This window comes from Ursus americanus, chromosome 1, assembly GCF_024610735.1.
Source record: "Ursus americanus isolate L20-20 chromosome 1, mUrsAme1.1.p, whole genome shotgun sequence".
Lineage (NCBI taxonomy): Eukaryota > Metazoa > Chordata > Mammalia > Carnivora > Ursidae > Ursus > Ursus americanus.
Genome location: NC_142127.1, coordinates 41,112,262 through 41,129,415, shown reverse-complemented (window position 1 = coordinate 41,129,415; position 17,154 = coordinate 41,112,262). Strand labels below are relative to the sequence as shown.

Below are 17,154 nucleotides of genomic sequence, written 5' to 3'. Positions count from 1 at the left end.
TCAAGTGGAGTAGACTCGTTAGGCTGCTCATTTGTATGGATGACTCATAATGGGAATTTGCGAGCTCAAACTCTTTGAGCGAAAACAACATAGACTGTAAAATCATAATCCCCCCTACCTGCTTTAATTAGAGCCTGGCTTCACATGGCTGGATTGAAGTAAGAAAGTTCTATAGGTAGAGGCCCATCTTCTCATAGTATCTCCAGTGCCTCTCAGGAGGCACCTGAAACACAGCAAGTGCCTGGTGAATATTTATAGGCTAAATGAATAAGCTTCTGCATGGATAAATGAGGTATGTTATATGTGTGACTTAATGTGTTTGAAATGGTTTACACAGCCAGTACAGAAGATAAGCCTCCGACTGACCCTGTGTAGCAGTCCCCCTTTTCTGCCTCCTCCCAGCCATCTGCAGATTCTGTGGCCTGAGCTAGAGGATTGGGAAGGGCCTGCTCTCCTGAGGTGACCCCACCCGACATCTGCTGAATGGCTCCGCGGACCCATCACACCCAGCTCAAGACCTGCCCCACCCTGTTTTTTCTGCTCCTGAATGATGCAATAGATAAATGCCTCCTCTGAGCAGTTGATAATCCTTGATCCATATTGTAGCGGTATCAGGGTCTGGGGTTGTCACACAGGAGATAAATGACCTGGCCTGAAATGGCCTGGAAGCTAGCGACACTTCAAGACAGGCAGCCGATCGGGAGCTCACATGCTGTGGGTGCTGCCCTCACCCCACCTATCCTTCTCCTCAGCGATCTGTCAGCAGCCCCAGGAGGGCTGGCATCCCCATCAGAGCAGAGGGAGGCATGGAGCCCGGGGCCAGCACTGGCAGAACGCCGGCTTCCTTGGGTGATTCACCGAATTAATCACTCCACCGTCTGCAATTGCTCTTAGGAGCAATTTCTCTCCAATATTCTTTCCAGTTAGTAATGCCTACCTGATGTTAAGTATCCTTAATATACCAAAAGAAACATTTACACAAATTAGGAGAATGAACGCAACTCAACATTTATTAAATGCCTACTATTTGTAAGGCAACGGTCACTTTACAAAGGGATTCTCTGTAGTATGACCTCCAAAAGCAGGTCTGTCCCAGTACATTCAAATATAATTTGCTTTATAAAATTCAGCTATTTGGTTTACACAACTCTGTGGGAATAAATAGACCTCATAGAGTGAGGAATTTTATCCTGAAAAAAAAGCGAGAGGGTAAAGCTAGCCAACAGTATTTACCAGAGGGATGGGTGGGGGTTCTATAGAGGGAGCTAATGGGAACAGAAAATCTGAAGCCAACCGCTTGGTTTGAATCGGGGCTCCAACACTTGCCAGAGTGTGACCTTGAGCAAGTTACTTACCCTCTCCGCACCTCCCCCTCCTTGTCTGCAAAACATGAACCTCGCCTTCCTACCCCAGAGGGTGCTACAAACTTTACGTCGAGCACTTGGAACGGTTCCCGGCACATAGTAAACTGCCCATGGGTGTGAACTCCTATTATCATGTCCAGAAATTACTCCATTGCTTTAGTATTAAAGTCAATCATACTCTCCTTGGAATAACACTGTTCCAGAAGTTAGAAGACCTTGTTGAATCACTATGCCTAACCTGGGATAACCGGAGTCTCTGGCTCAAGGGAAGGCCAGGCTGCCTGATGGTCCCTCTTCTGCCCCTTCCCACCATTACATAACCAGTCTACCTAGTAGATGCCTCTCTGTTTTTACGGAATAAAACCAGCACGTAGGGACGCCTGAGTGGCTGTTGGTTGAGCATCCGACTCATGGTTTCCGCTCAGGTCATGATCTCAGGGTCATGAGATCCAGCCCCGGCTCCAGGCTGGGCAGGGACTCTGCTTGAGATTCGCTATCTCCCTCTCCCTCTGCCCCTCCCCCACTTGCGCCCGCTTGCCCACTCTCTGTCTAAAATAAAAAAATCTTTTAAAAAAAAATCAGCATGTAGTGCAAAGTATAGTTGATAATCCTGCTTGTTGGACTTTTCTGATCCTAAGTGGGACTTAAACCTTTCAATAAAAAGGACAGTTGGGCCATTGGTTCCCTTATATATCTTTTATGACTCACTGACATCTGAGACTGGCACGAGCTTGGCTCAGGGCAGGGTATGCAGCGTCGTTCTGTCTTGCCTTAATTCCAAATCCTAAAGAGAAGCTGTGGTTAAACAGAAGTATGTTTACATGAGGATTCAAAATGTCTCATCCGCTGGCCGACGGCCCTTACAGAGGCGTCAGAGGGTGCAGAGTGCACCTGAGGCTACCGCGGGTGACAGAGTGGAAGATACAGGTCCATGAACCTTTGATCTAGAAATGGGCAGGGAAGGTGCCAGATGCATGTGAGTTTCCTGGCAGATTTCCCAAATTCCATTACTCCGCCTTTTCCAGTGGGGAAAAGTTGCTTTTCTACTGCTGGTTTCTGAACCTGGAGTATGATCGATGGTTTTTAGGAGACAAAGCACTTACTAGAGGTGACCCACTAATTATGTTGAAGAGTTTTCTTCCCCCCTCACCTGCCCTTTCCTCCAACCGGGCTGCTTTAGAAAACGGAAGGCTGTTTCTTGAGCCCCTGATCCTAATCGATGCCCATGGAGCCCTGGGACAACGTGTGCATGTATGTGAAGAGAGTTTTCTCCCCTCTAGAGAGAGGAACATGATTTTCATCTGATTTACAAAGGGATTGGGTCTGTGAATAGGAACCACGGGCGTAGAGCAGGGATCAGCACGCCAGGGCCCACTGGCAAAGCCAGCCCCCTGCCCCATTTTTGTATGGTCTGCAAGTAAGAAAGGTTTTTACAATTTTGAGTGTCTGGGAAGGAAAATTGCAAGAAGAATAATATTTCATGACTTGAAAATCATATGAACTTCAAATCTCAGGGTTTCGCTGAAACTCCTCTGCGTGTGTTCGTTGATATATTGTCTCTGGCTGCTCTTGCGCTGCAAGGGCAGTGATAAGTAATTGTGACAGAGCACATGTGACCCGCAAAACTTAAAACATTTACTATCTGGCTTTTTACTGAGAAAGTCTTCAGACCCTAAGTCTAGAAAGTTAATCTCAAAAAGTTTTATTTTCTCCCTTGCACGTTCCATCCCCTTGGCGATGATTTATTCCCTATCACCAGCAAGATTTATTTGCCTTTCCATTTTCTCATTTAACGCCTGGGGGTTGGACACAGGGCAGAAGAGCTGGACTCCGTGAGGTGCCCTTGCTCCTGTGCGTGCAAAGAGGGGCTCACCCTCTCAGACCTTGCAGCCTGGCCATCATTAATGATGAGTCCTGTAAGTCTGCTGATATCAGTGTGGAAGGAGGGGCCTTCCAAGAAGGCGTAATGGGTATTTGAGGAAGACCAAAGGAAGTCAGAGCCTGGCAGTGGTTTCAGACTGAGGGCAGGTTGAACAAAGCAGGGGCAGCTGGGAAATCTCAGGAAGTGTTCATGGAATACCAGCCATCTGGACTGGATGCTGTATAGATTCTTCTCTCTCTTTTTAAAAAATATTTTGTTTATTTATTTGAGAGAGAGAGAGAGAGCACAGGTGGGGGAGGAGCAGAGGGAGTGGGAGAAACGGGCTCCCTGCTGAGCAGGAAGCAGGGTGCGGGGGCTCGATCCCAGGACCCTGGGATCATGACCTGAGCCACCCAGGCGCCCTGGTGTATAAGTTCTTATGAGCAAGAGAAAGGGCTGAAATGGAGAGGAGTCCCTGTTGGTGGGAAGGTGGTGCTTCGCTGCTGGGGGAAGGGGTTTGATCTTTCAGTACATGCCACCTGCAGAGGGGACAGCCAGGAGGTGCCCCTGGCAACATTAACACAGGCGATGTCCCCAGCTATAGAAGGGGGATAGTGAAGTGGCGATCCATCCTAACTGCTCAATGAATAGTGGCTGTTTGCTTTCGTGTCTGTGAAGGGAGTGCAGACAGGACATGATCTGTGAATTCTGAGGAAGGACAGAGCTATTTAGGCCACAAAGAACATGATAGGATTTTCCCCTTTGTCAGTGCTGCATTCCATAGAATTTCACTGAGTGTCTACTTTGTGCCAGGTATTCATTCCGCTGGGGCCTGGGGACACCCTGTGAACAAGAAAGCTGTGGCCGTGCCTCAGAGAGCTTGTGGTGGAGCAAGGAGAGCAAAGAGACAGAAGGAGGGCGTGACCACAGCCTGTGAAGGGAAGAGCAAAGGGGCATTTTAGAGCGTATGGGGTGATGAGGAGGATATGGCCATGGGGCCGGTCAGGAAGAAAGGGGAAGAAAAGATTCTCTTGGAATTTTTCTGACAAAAGGGAACAAGGCTTTGATCAGACAGTGGAAACAAATGATTTAAGAACAGCCATTCAAAATCACACTGGGGGCTAGGAGGAGCGAATAAAATAAAATAAACAATCCAGAGCAAATATTTAGGGAGGCTAGCAGAAAAGTAAGTTGAGAATTCCATGCATCTCACTATAAATCAAAAGGTAGTTCCAAAAATATTTAACAGTATGTGTTGGAGGAAAATGCATGCTAGAGAGACCTCCATTTGTATAAATTTTATGTTAAGGTTCCTTGACTTTTTCACACGGTTCATGTTTTGACTTTTGAGAAAAGATTTTTACAATATAATTATTTGATTTTCAAAGTCTGTAGAGATGTGAGTCAATTTTTTCCCCTTTGAAAATGAAGTTGAGAAAGGGGTCAGTTATAATTTCACCCTAAAAGTAATAATTTTCTGGAGAAGCACGTCAAATTACCAGAAAATATTCGAATCTCAGCCAGTGTCTCTGGCCTCACTGTAATGTTCTCTCAAGGCAGCAGAAAAGAGATGGGAAAATGTCACCCTTGACTTCCTGGCACCACCCAAGGCCAAGTTGAGGACTTGAAAAATCCTGAGCCGTGGTGTGAATCACGTTTGCTAAGCCACTGTACGATGTTAGCTGCTATTTTTCCTGTCAGATGTATTTTAATTTCCATTCAAAACTAAATTACACTTTAAGCTTTCAGAAAAGATAAAATATTGTGGTATTAAATGGTTTCGACAACCATTTAAAATTAAATGCCTATTAAGATTGATTTCATTGAGTAAAATGTCTATCTGTACCAAGGTCTGAAAATAGTTATTTTCTCTCTCTCTTTCCTTCCTTCCTTCCTTCCTTCCTTCCTTCCTTCCTTCCTTCCTTCCAGGGATTACTACTTGTGTGATGTGACATGGGTAAATGAAGAAAGGATTTCTTTGCAGTGGCTCCGAAGGATTCAGAACTATTCAGTCATGGATATTTGTGACTATGATAATTTCACCAACAGTTGGAGAAAAACAGTGGTAAGATTTAATGGGGATGTTCTGCTTCTAAAGCTACATGTGATCCAAGAACTATACAAAAACAGGGAGAGTGAAAGTTGGGAATCAGGAAATAAAGTTTGAGTTTCTTTTCTTTCTGACTCTATGTCAGACCCTGAAGCAGTGGGTAAGTCCTGACTAACTTTTAGAGAATCTGGTATCTGGTGTTACTTCCATTTCATCTCTACCCACTAGTCATACTGTGTTTTAGTTATGGATATTATCACTTGGGGAGGGGGTGATGATTGGGAACCCAGAATATAGAATTTGATGTCGAAATTCAGAAAGCCCAAGAGGGCCAGGGGCTGCAAAGTCAACGAAGTGTGTTTCGGTAGAGGAAGTATGGGAAGCAGAGAATGACCGGCTGAGAATATGTGAAACAAAACAAGTATCAAAAGGCCACAAATCTCTTACCACCCTCTGACTATCTTTCAGCAGTCAACAGCTTTAGATCATAAATAGATAACTACCAGGCAGAGAGGGTGGCAACATTAAGACAAAGGCGAGTGCTAATTCAACCTTGAGGTGCTGGGGGGCAGGGCGTTCCCCACAAAAAACCACCAAGGTTCAGCCAAGGTGAATCAGAATTAAAGCCCCTTGGGTACCAGCAGCCTCAGGACGGGCAACGTCCAGGGAAGATTTACTGGCATCTGTGAAGGAGACCTCTCCAAGCCCTTTCCCGGTAATGGGCTCTGTGTCTATGGGCCTCCCCCTGTACACACCCCCTCCTGTTCGGGCACAGTCAGATTCTTGCCTCACAAAGCTTGGGCACCCTGTATCTTGACTTGCCTGTTCATTTATTTATACAGCAAACAATGAATACCTACTATGTCCCAAGTCCGTGCACAGCTCTGGATTTTTAAAAGAAACAAATTTGACAACATGCCGGCCCCCCAAGTGCGTATGTTTTAGTAGGGAATACCATTAGGGTGACCAATAATAATAGTTACCGTTTCTTGAACACTCAAAGTAGCCGGACGCTGTGGAGAAGGACGTTCTTAGGTCACGTGATAGCCAGACTCCAAACTAGAAAACCTAAGCTCTTTGCTTGCTGCGAATTCTGTCATCCTGCTATCAGGATAGTGTGCCCTAAAAGGGTATAAGCAAAGTACAGAGGGAATGTAGGACCAAAGAAGACGATCCTCTCAACTGGGGAAAGGCGATGGGAAATGACAAGGGAGGCCTAGAGCACCGAGGACAGACAAGGGCACAAGGACCCTGTGAACAGAGGCTGTGCAAGGGCATCCAGTGAATGGCTTGGAGGGTGAGGGTATGGGGCTCCAGAGGACGAAGGGCTGGGGAGAGGCACCATGGTGATAACCAAGGGTGGCGGTAGGCTGGGGCTCAGGTGCCGTTCTGAGGAGTTTGGACTTACTTGTAAGACACTGGGAACTGTTCCTAGGTGTAAATAGGAGAGGACCATAATGAGATAGAACTATCTGTTGCCAAATGAGGTCAGCGGGTGTTGAGCAGGGTGGAAGAGGAGAAGAGCTGCAGGGTCTCCAACCGGAGGTCAGGGCAATGGACCAGGGAGAACAGAAGCTAAGGCAGTAACGGTGGAGAAGGACGAGAGGAGTCAAAGAAGCAGGAGTCAGGGGCTGGGGAGGGGGCTGCGGGGAGAGGGGGCATCTAGAGTGACTGCCAAGACTCCGGCTTAGGAGAGTGGGGACACTAAGCAGAATGAAGGCGTAAGAGCAAGCCGTTGGGAATGGAGGCAAGATAAAGGACATCACCTTCTGTACGTGTTGAATGGAAAATGCTGGGGGAGCTTCCAGGGCCACATATGGAAGACAGAGCTCTAGGCAAGAGAGGTAAATGTTTGAATGCAGTTATATAAACAATCTGAGCATAAATGCAAATACATAAATGGAGATCCTTTTCAATTATTTTAAGTACAATTTTGCTTCTAGGACCACAGGTTGCAGATGAAGAGTAGAATGAATAGCTTACTTCTCTCTGAAACTCCGCCCTTGTATTTTTCCCTCCCTAGGCACAAGAGCACACCGAAATGAGTACCACCGGCTGGGTTGGAAGAGTAAGTGCTTCAGAGTTGTGGGGTTTTCCAGTATGGATCAGATCCTCAGAGCTATTTGATATGTAGATATACCAAAGGAGGGCCCGATGTCATTTGCTATTAATAGAGCTATTACTTGACCTCTTTCTCAAAATATTGAAATGCTCCCCGCAGAGACAGCTTTTCATGGGGAAATACAGAACATGCTCAATTGGAAAAAGGAACAGGACAAACAAAAACTTGAGAGCAGACAAAACAAAAGACATACTCTAGCAAACTGTAGCTCCTGAAAAGTTAAAAAGCAACCGGAGATGGCGAATGCGCTCGTTGACCGCCTCTTTGAAGTCCTGTGCTTTGGAGGCAGAAAACACGGCTTCCATCCACAGCCTACCCAAATGTGTAAGGAGACGCGACTACATCCAGCAGCACCTCGTCTGCGACTGTATCCATCCAGCAGCACTGCTGTGCACCTCCCCTTGGAGGAATCCTGCTCGTGCAGCTTCACGCTTTACTAGGGCCCCAGATGCCGAGTTTTATCCAAGAAAACGCAGTGACCCGCAGACACTTGTCACGCTTCTCACTCCCACCGCACGAGGCCTTGCACAAAATCACCAACCGTGTGGCTACGGGACCATGGGATGACTCAAGTTAAAGGAGGCTCTCCAGCCATCGTGGCACCTCATAGAAAGATGATGAACACATCTCACCTAATTTTTCTGACCGCTTCTGTTAAGCCTCCCTTAAGAGAGAAACAAAGGGACCAAAAAAAAAAAAAAAAAAAAAAAAACCATGTAAAGATTTCATTCACATCTCTGGGGCCGTTGAGGGGAGGCCCCTGGTCCAGAAACAGGACCCCTTCCAGCTGGGCGCAGAGCTCCGATAGCATTCACACGTCCCTTTTCTTCAGGCATTGATTGGGCAGAGGGGAGAGGTTTGCCAACATGAAAAGTGGTTTCCTCCATGGCAAGAGACACGCTACACTTCCTCACGACTCTTTGAAAAAAATATGTTTTTTCCTCTCTGTATTTAACCAGACAGATGCCACTTTTCACACATTTCTACCAGGCACAACTCCATCCAGGGGAAACAGGGAAATGTATTAAAAAGATAAGGCTGTGAACACAGGTCTAGAGAGGGGAATGTGTTTCAGAGCTCTGTAATGAGAACACCAAGTGTACCGCACGCCTCAGCTCGCTCCATAAATGAATCCGCTTTGAATCACTAAATAGAAGAGGGAAGCATTTTTCTTCCTTCCCAAAATGGGAGCTGATAAGAGAGGAAACATCGAGGGTAAAGTGAACCAACAATTTTAAAAGACCATCTCCTACCTGCTCTCAAATGTAGTAAGGAAATCGAAGTCGTAAAGCGACACGTTCCTTTCAGGCTGGGATAGATATTCTTCTGCTTAAACTACATTATGTTCTGAGAACTCTCTTTTATTGAACTGTGAAAAATGGAAATTTTATGCTATATTTCCATACAACTACTTTTTTGGTAAATTGTTGATCCTATTTAGCAAAATGAAAAGACTTACCATAAAAATGGTAACTAGGAGAATGTTTCCGTGTGAAATATACGACAGACGTCCTTTATAGTATCCAGTCCAGAAATGGTTAAAGACTTTCTGGCTTTCAAAAAGAAATATGTACTTTAAAAGGAGGGAACAAATCCCTCAAATTAAAAACCACCTCTTGTCTGAAACCGTAAAAACAATAGCCTGTTTCAAGCAAACAAGCCAACCAAACAGAAAGCAATCACTCAGGGATGCCTGGAGGGAGGGGTGGGGGATGGGCAAAACAGGCAAAGGAGATTAAGATGTACAAACTCCCAGTTAGAATAATAATAATAGTCTGTTTCAAGAAAGCACATCTGTGACACTGAGGAAATGTACTTGTTAAAACTGGAAGACGAAGGCTAATTTTTGCACATTTATAGCCAGAAGTCACGGAGTTACCCTCCACAGAGAGATGTCCAGAGATAACCACTGCTATGTGCAGAGAGTCCCGCGTCAGCCTCTTTACATGCTTTCTGTCATTTGCTCCATGCAAAAAAATTCCCTGAGAGAGATCTTTTTATCTGCATTTTCTAGAAGGAGAATTTTCTTTTGAGACACTTGGCAAGTAAATGAAGCATGGGTTTTGGGCAGAGATGTCGAGAGGACTTTCAAAAATTAAAGTTGGTGCTGAGATGAGACTGATGTGCTCTAATCTGTTCTTTGTTTTCTATTATTTGCAGTTTAGGCCTTCAGAACCTCATTTTACCTCCGACGGGAAGAGCTTCTACAAGATCATCAGTGACCAAGATGGCTACAAACACATTTGCCTATTCCAAATAGATAAGCAAGTAAGTATTCTTTCATGAATTATTTTAGGTTGATCTCTTTTTTAATGAGACTAACTCGAAGTGGAAATCATTGGGTAAAGTCAATCAATGTGTGCTAATTAATCCAGCTAATTCAAATTCCAAAGCGGTATCTGGAGGATGATGGGACCGGGAGGGGAAACTCAAGAAGAAGACCTAAAATTACCTAAATTGCTGCTACAAAAGATTCAACCTTCCACTTCGATTAGAGAGTTTAATAAACGTCTTTTTAAAAAATCCCATTAGGGTTGCACATTTATTACAAAAGGAGCTTGGGAAGTCATCGGGATAGAAGCTCTTACCAGTGATTACCTGTGAGTATTCTAATAATTGATAGGATACAAACGTACTCGTTGTAATCACACCCTCTTTGCCCAGAAATAGGGGAAAATCTCGTACAAATAAAGAATAGTCTATTTGGAATGTGTTCAGTACTTTTTTCCTTTCAACATACGGAAGCCTTAATGATTTTCACATATGCTTAGCGGATTTGATACCATGCCACCCAGCAGCTCTACCTCTTGCTCTTACCTGCTTTACGTTACAAGAGCTGTAGCCTCTTTTTCTTAAACATCTTGGAACACCGAACCAGCGTCAGGGGCATTTGGTTCAATTTTAACTGGCACCGAATTTTTGGAAGCCTTGGAGAGGCTATTTTATTTTATCTGTCCATATCTCGGCCTTACTCTGGAAAATGGAAAGCTTTGCAGAGGCTGTCAACTACCCTGCATGAGTGGGTGGAAAGGGAGCGTTATTTTTATTAGAATCTGAGGCACTTCTATGATTCCTTATCGGGTCTCAACACGGAGGATTTTTGCCGCTGCCCAAAGCAGTTTCTGAAGGGCCTCTTTAGAAGTGGCTCTGCTGCTCCCAGACAGATGGGGCTCCTGCCAGCCAGTAGTTTGTGTTATAAAACAGAAAAAATGGAAAACAATATAGGTACGTGGGCTCTCAACTTCAGGCTGGTTGTCCAGTCGGACTTTTCTTTAAAAAGACTTTTTTTGAGTTTTTGATTGTCACTTTAATGAAGGGAGCAATCCCTGCATTCAGATATTTTAGTCTGCTTTAAAAAATAGAATCTCCTTTTTAGAGATGACGGGCAATATGGCTTCTGGGGGAGAGGGGGCAGGGAAGGATGGTACGAGAAGGGCCAGCGTGAATGTTTGGTGTTGAGTCAAATACAGTGTACTTGACTTTCTTTAAAAACATAATTAATATATATTTCATTTGTTTTCTTCCCAGATACTACATTAGTAATGAATATAAAGGAATGCCAGGAGGAAGAAATCTTTATAAGTAAGAGCTAAATCAAATTATTGACTCGAGTCTTTTTAGCTGAAGAACAATTTCTGGGGTTCTTTTTTTTTTTTTTTTTTCATGTCTTAACTAACTGGAATTGTAATTGAGCACTTTCATTCCCTTATAAATCAAACCCCAGGTGTCAACAAAAAGAATGACTTCAATAGATGTTTTGTGTTGTTCCCAAACAATGGGAGGTTTGAGGTTATTATGAATTAATTCATGTATTCGTTGCACATTAAAAAACAAGCTTTTGAGCTTTGCTTTGGCATTCTGATACCTTTGAAACTAGAATATGGCATTATTCAGTTCTGTCTTTTCATTTATTCTTTCATCAAACACTTAGTTTCTACCATTGGTTTGCAGAATCCAGCTGAGCGACCACACAAAGGTGACGTGCCTGAGTTGTGAGCTGAATCCAGAAAGGTGTCAGTACTATTCTGTATCATTTAGTGAAGAGGCAAAGTACTATCAGCTGAGGTGTTCAGGTAAGTGTGAACTGCCATGGGGAGGGAGAGCAGCCCAGGGACCACCATGTCCGTCTGTCTGTCTATCTGAAGTGGCTCCTTCCATTCCCTCAGCCTGCGTGCTCTTCCTGCCTTCCACTCAGCAGCTGACTTCGTCCCCTCCTCTCTTCAGACAACATTCTTGTCACCCTCCTGGCTCATTGTGCCCATCTGTCCCTTTCTGTGTCCAGTCTGGGACACCTTTCTGCCCTGCTTAGTTTTCTCCTCTTGAATCTGAGGCGCTCTTGAAATCACCGAAGGCCCCTTCTCTTCAAGCTCATCTAAGTGGTGAGTTAACCACCTTTCCTCCCCTTCTAACCAAGAGAGTTGCCTGGCTTGCTTTTGACTGAACGCACAACAAATACACACACACACACACACACACACACACACACACACACACACACTGGAGACTATGTACAGCAGAGGCCTTCATCAAACACACACACACACAGATTTTTTTATTGTCGTTTTTTTATTGTAGATTTTTAATTATTATCTTATGCACTTGCCCCTTTAGATGAAAAACTGTAGGTGGGTAGTGTCTGTCACCCAACCTGCTCACTGCTCTATGTTCTGTTGCTATTTTCTTATTGTTTTCTTTATTATAAATGAAGAAACTTGGCAAGACAGGCAACGTGACTTCCACAGATCACACAGCTAATAAGAGGCACAACGGGATTCAAGCACAGGTCTCCACCGCCTGAGCCCTCTGAGCCCTCCAACAAGCGCTATGCTAGATTACTTCTCAAAATGAGAGAATCTGGATATTCTGAAAAAGAACTGTCCCTCGCCGGAAAGAGATCTCCAAACCAGCTCTCTGAGTCTTTATTTACTAGCACATTTTCTTTATCATTACATCTTTCTTTCTTTCTTTTTTTTTTCTGTGACTGTTTTTAGACACCATTTCTTGGGCACACATTTCATACTAGGAACTGTGCTAAAAGTTTTATATTTGTAGTCTTGTTTGATTCTTAAGAAAACTCTATAAAGTAGATATTATCCTCCTTTTATATGTAAAGGGATCAAAGCATAGATATGTTGTCCTAAGTCACACAGCAGGTAAGTCAGGATTCAAACCCAGGTCTTTATAATGCCTTCGCTGTGGTTCTGATCAAGACTAAAATATTAATATTATCTAAATGCTTCAAAATTAAATAGCTCACCAAATAGCTTTTCTATACATTACCTTCTAGCCTGCAACTACCACAGTTGGGATAAATAGTGAAGATATGTTCATGCGAGAAAAACACTTTTGCATGCCAGAAAGGAATCGCTTATCCAAGTCAGGCACTGTGCAGATGTGCCCCCTGGCTCAGGACTCGGTGGGGTGGGTGTAGCGGGAGGGAAATCCGCCCCTCCCCCCAGGCTGGCTCCGGAGCTCCGCCCTGAGGGGGTGGGACCTGAGAGTGGGCGTGGTCATTGCCGGATTGTGGATTTAGGGCTGGGAAGGAAAGATAGCAGTGTCGGGGGTCTTCTGGCTTAGCTCACAGTTGAGGAAGTTGGAGGCAGCATGCCCAAAGCACTCAATGGGGCCAGAGGTTCATTTTCTGCTTCATTCTACTGAGCCCTGTGCCTTTCCAGTAATACTTCTTAATCTCAAATTGCACTATTTCAAGGAAAAGGAAAAACAGCTAACACTTATTAAGCCCCTTATCTACTATGATATTTATTCTATTGGAGTTAATGATATTAAAATCATATCAAGTTAAATGGTAGCAAATGGCCATTTTTGAAAAATATTGTTATCATGCTATCTGCGTTTCTTAAAAAGCCTCACCTAAAACATTTTTCCTGTTAACAGGCCCTGGTCTGCCCCTCTACACTCTGCATAGTAGCAGTGACGATAAAGGTATTTTCTAGCATTTCACCTTTCCTTTGCTTTTTAGAGAAATGTGTGTGAATAGGATCAATATGTACTTAGCACAGTGCGATTTTTTTCAGCTTTAGAGTGTTTAAACACTGATTGAAACTCCAGGTTCATAATCTAAAGTATGTATAGTCCCATCAGTGAATTGCCACTTGTTCGTTAGTGCTTTGCACAGTCCGAATTCTTCACATTGTAACGAATTACTGCCGTCTGGAATATTTGTTTAGAACTGAGAGTCCTGGAAGACAATTCAGCTTTGGATAAAATGCTGCAGGAAGTCCAGATGCCCTCAAAAAAACTGGATTTCATTATTTTGAATGAAACAAGTAAGTTAAATTTCCTTAGGAACTGAACTGCTCCTGGAAACACTAATAAAAATATAACTAAACATGATAACTTGATCCGAAAATGCACATTTGATATTATATGTACATCTCATTTAAGGTTATTTTTTCTATGAAATATTCTGTCATGAGAACTGCTAGTTTTACATTTTTTTGTTTTAAAATACAATACCACTCTATGTAAAAGTTATTCTGTTAAAAGGAAAGCATTTGGAAAAAAACACACTATTGCTACTTCAGTTTCATTCTGTTAGTAACTCTGTTCTATAAAATATTGAGTGTTTAACTTAATGATATCCTGATATATTTTATCTTTAACCCAAAAAGATAAAAATATCTGAGGTGATTGTATAAAAAATTAGGGTTGGCTGTAAAATGTTTAAACTTTAATCTCGGGAGAGAAATATTGAATTTTTCCTAACCTTCTCCCTGCCACAGTTAACCTGGTCCCTGTGCTGGGAGCCTGAGCAGGGATGATTATGCAGGAACCACTGAGAATGGGGCAGGAGTCTTTGAGGAAATTTTGTAGTTCGTTCATTTTTATTTGTTTGCTGTTTTTCCCATTAAGAGCTGATTACTCATGGGGGATAGGGGAATCCGCCAGGATTGTTTTTTTTTTTTTTTAAATATAGGATAATAATAAAAAAGATTCGAATAGATCCAGTAGAAAAGTTCCATACGATTTTAAATGGCAGGAAAAGCGCTGGGGAGTCAAGGGTGCTTGTGAAGAAGAGCTTAGGGCAGGCCTACGCAAACTCAATGTGCATATGAATGGCCGGGGACCTTGTTAACGGGTCGGGTCGGGTCGGGTCGGTTTGTGATTCGGCAAGGCAGGGTGAGCCCAGGTTTCCCAGTTGGTAATTCGCTCCTAGGTGATGCTGGTGTTGCTGGCCCTTGAATCAGGCACGATAGGCAAGGACTTAGAGTTCCGGAGAGCTCCCTAGGCTGCTGGTGCAGAAGGCGCCGCATACTGAGATGTGACAAACAGTGGGGGACACCGAAAGTTTTTGGCTCAGGGAAACCACAGGACTGGATGGGCAACGTGATAGGGAGGAGAGCGAGACTGGATCTGCCAGGCTGGATCTGCTAGAGCTGGACAGTCCCGGAGGGAGGAGGTTGTACATTCAAACTCCAGGAAGGGGCGCGGGAGGGGGGGGGGGGAGTTGAGGAGGAGGGGCCGAAGGAGGTGGGACTGGGGATTACAAAGAACCCCCCCCCACCCAAAGGAAAAACTGCATCTTCAGAAAGATGGAGCAAAAACACTTGTAATCAACTAGTACAAATTCAAACAAAGGAGAGATCAAATGGTGGGTTTGGCATATTTATTAAAAACATCATGATCAACACATAGTTTGACATTCTACTGAAAAATAATAAATACTTAAATTTTTATTCTTATAAGCACATTTAGTCAGAAGGCATATATCTAAAATACAAAATACAAATTGAAGAGAAATCCAGCTATATAAAGATTTTACTCTTAAATCTTTCTTTTTTCCTCAACTAAAATAATTTTAACAAGAAAGAAAGAAAGAAAGAAAGAAAGAAAGAAAGAAAGAAAGAAAGAAAGAAAGAAAAGGAAGATAGACATAAAGAAGCATCAGCTCTCGAGATATGGATTTTTTTTTCCCCTACAGGTTAAATCTACTGAAGCTGGAAATTATCTGATTAAAATATAAAACATCTCTCAATCTCTCTGTCTTAAAGATTTATTCATCTAACTCATCATCTTGAATTTGGGAGTAAAGGAAACCAAGTCGTTATTTAAGGACAAATTTTATTAAACTGGTGATAATTCCAGCACAGAGGATTAAACAGACCCGCAGATCACCCAGAACGTACACAACAGTGTGCTCCATGTAAACCTGATTTCATTCTGTGGAACACAGAGCTGAAAATGGGAACTCAGCTTTGCGGTCTGGGATGGCAGTAAGAATTACAAAAATGTTATTAAATCAGAATTCTAAAATAGATGTAGGGCCAACTAAAAATCCTAAACATCTTCAAGGAAATTCAAGAAGAGGAAAACATTTTGGAGGAAAACTTAGAACATAAGCCATAAACAAACTAGATAAGTAGATCCAGTGCCAAAGAACAGAATCATAAAAACAAAACATTAGCAATTCTAAGATGCACTTTTATTTTACAAGGCACCAATATATTTAATAGATATAATAGAAACAACTTCATTGCTTTAATCTTAACTAGTATTCTAGCCTGCAAGAGAATGTTTTTATGTCTTAAAAACATACTGAATCCAAGCAGTTCATTTTCTTTTTCTATTGTAATTTAACAAATTGTTGAATACTAGTTATGATTTATCACTGCAAAGAAACCTAGATCATGTGCTAATAATTACTCTTAATTTACTAATTAATCTTTATGTTTGTTTAGAATTCTGGTATCAGATGATCTTGCCTCCTCATTTTGATACATCCAAGAAATATCCTCTACTCATAGAAGTGTAAGTATTCAAGAGGAGGGAACACATTAGAAGTTAACCACTGGATATTTTTTACCTGCTGCAGCTTACAGAAAATTAGGGCTGAATGCATCTTTTGTCTCTTCCTGAATCATTGGGAAGCAATTTGACTATTTCTTTCTTCCATTTTGCAGTCACAAACCCAAACCTTTGTTTTCTACCACCTTTCCACTGCAGAAAGTAGACACCCTTTTGTCGTGATGACATATGGTCCTTTAGTTTTGACTTGTTTCTCTGAACTACAGGGGAATTTCAAAGGAATTTTCAGGTCACCGGTTTTATCCTTACCTCATGGACATTTTAACATGCAAGAGATGGATATTAATAGTCTTCACAACTTGCTTACCCCCAAAGTTGCCCAAACATCTCCGTTAGTGGCCTTTGATGCAGCAGGACACCAAGTTTCTCTTCCTTTAGTTCTTGAAATACCACTGTCTGGTATTTTTTTCATTCCCCTCTTTGGTGAAGAGAAGATGTGATATAGGAAATCATTCATTATAATCCAGACTTCTTCCCGTCTCAGAGAAAGTTCTAAAATCACACATCTTCAAACAGTAAATGTAAATTCATGCAAATTCTAAATGTGGCATCTTTGTAAAATATTTTTGATAATGACTGGGAATACCTTTTACTTAATCCTTCTAAAATTGCCCTGAACTCCCATGTAATACCACAATGCCACTCCTCCTGTCCCAGCCTGTCTCATTTCCTTGATTAGAAACAAGACAAAAACAAGCCAACAAACGTGCCAGGTGCCTGTTGCCCATCAGATAATTTACAAGCCAATAGGAGGAGTTCTATTGGGCCCATTTTATAGAAAAGGAAACTGAGACTCAAGAACATCACTTTTCTATCGTAACCACCACCACCAGCAAAAGAGGGGTGTTAGCAACCAACACAAACTTGCTGCACCGTATTTACAGTTCCATGTAAGCAAAACACAAAAGCTCAAAGAAAGAGGAAAAGGTAT

The 17,154-nt window shown here is 42.8% G+C and overlaps 1 protein-coding gene across 1 annotated transcript in view; it reads left to right on the top strand.

The window, feature by feature from the left end:
• Positions 1-17,154, top strand: part of DPP4 (dipeptidyl peptidase 4) — a 77,811-nt gene that overhangs the window by 40,359 nt on the left and 20,298 nt on the right. Inside the window, exons 11-19 of the mRNA XM_045780805.2 lie at positions 5,155-5,290; positions 7,299-7,343; positions 9,558-9,665; positions 9,930-9,997; positions 10,926-10,979; positions 11,349-11,470; positions 13,293-13,340; positions 13,586-13,684; positions 16,097-16,166. Coding sequence (XP_045636761.2) covers positions 5,155-5,290; positions 7,299-7,343; positions 9,558-9,665; positions 9,930-9,997; positions 10,926-10,979; positions 11,349-11,470; positions 13,293-13,340; positions 13,586-13,684; positions 16,097-16,166 — 750 coding nt within the window. The remainder of the gene's footprint in view (positions 1-5,154; positions 5,291-7,298; positions 7,344-9,557; positions 9,666-9,929; positions 9,998-10,925; positions 10,980-11,348; positions 11,471-13,292; positions 13,341-13,585; positions 13,685-16,096; positions 16,167-17,154) is intronic.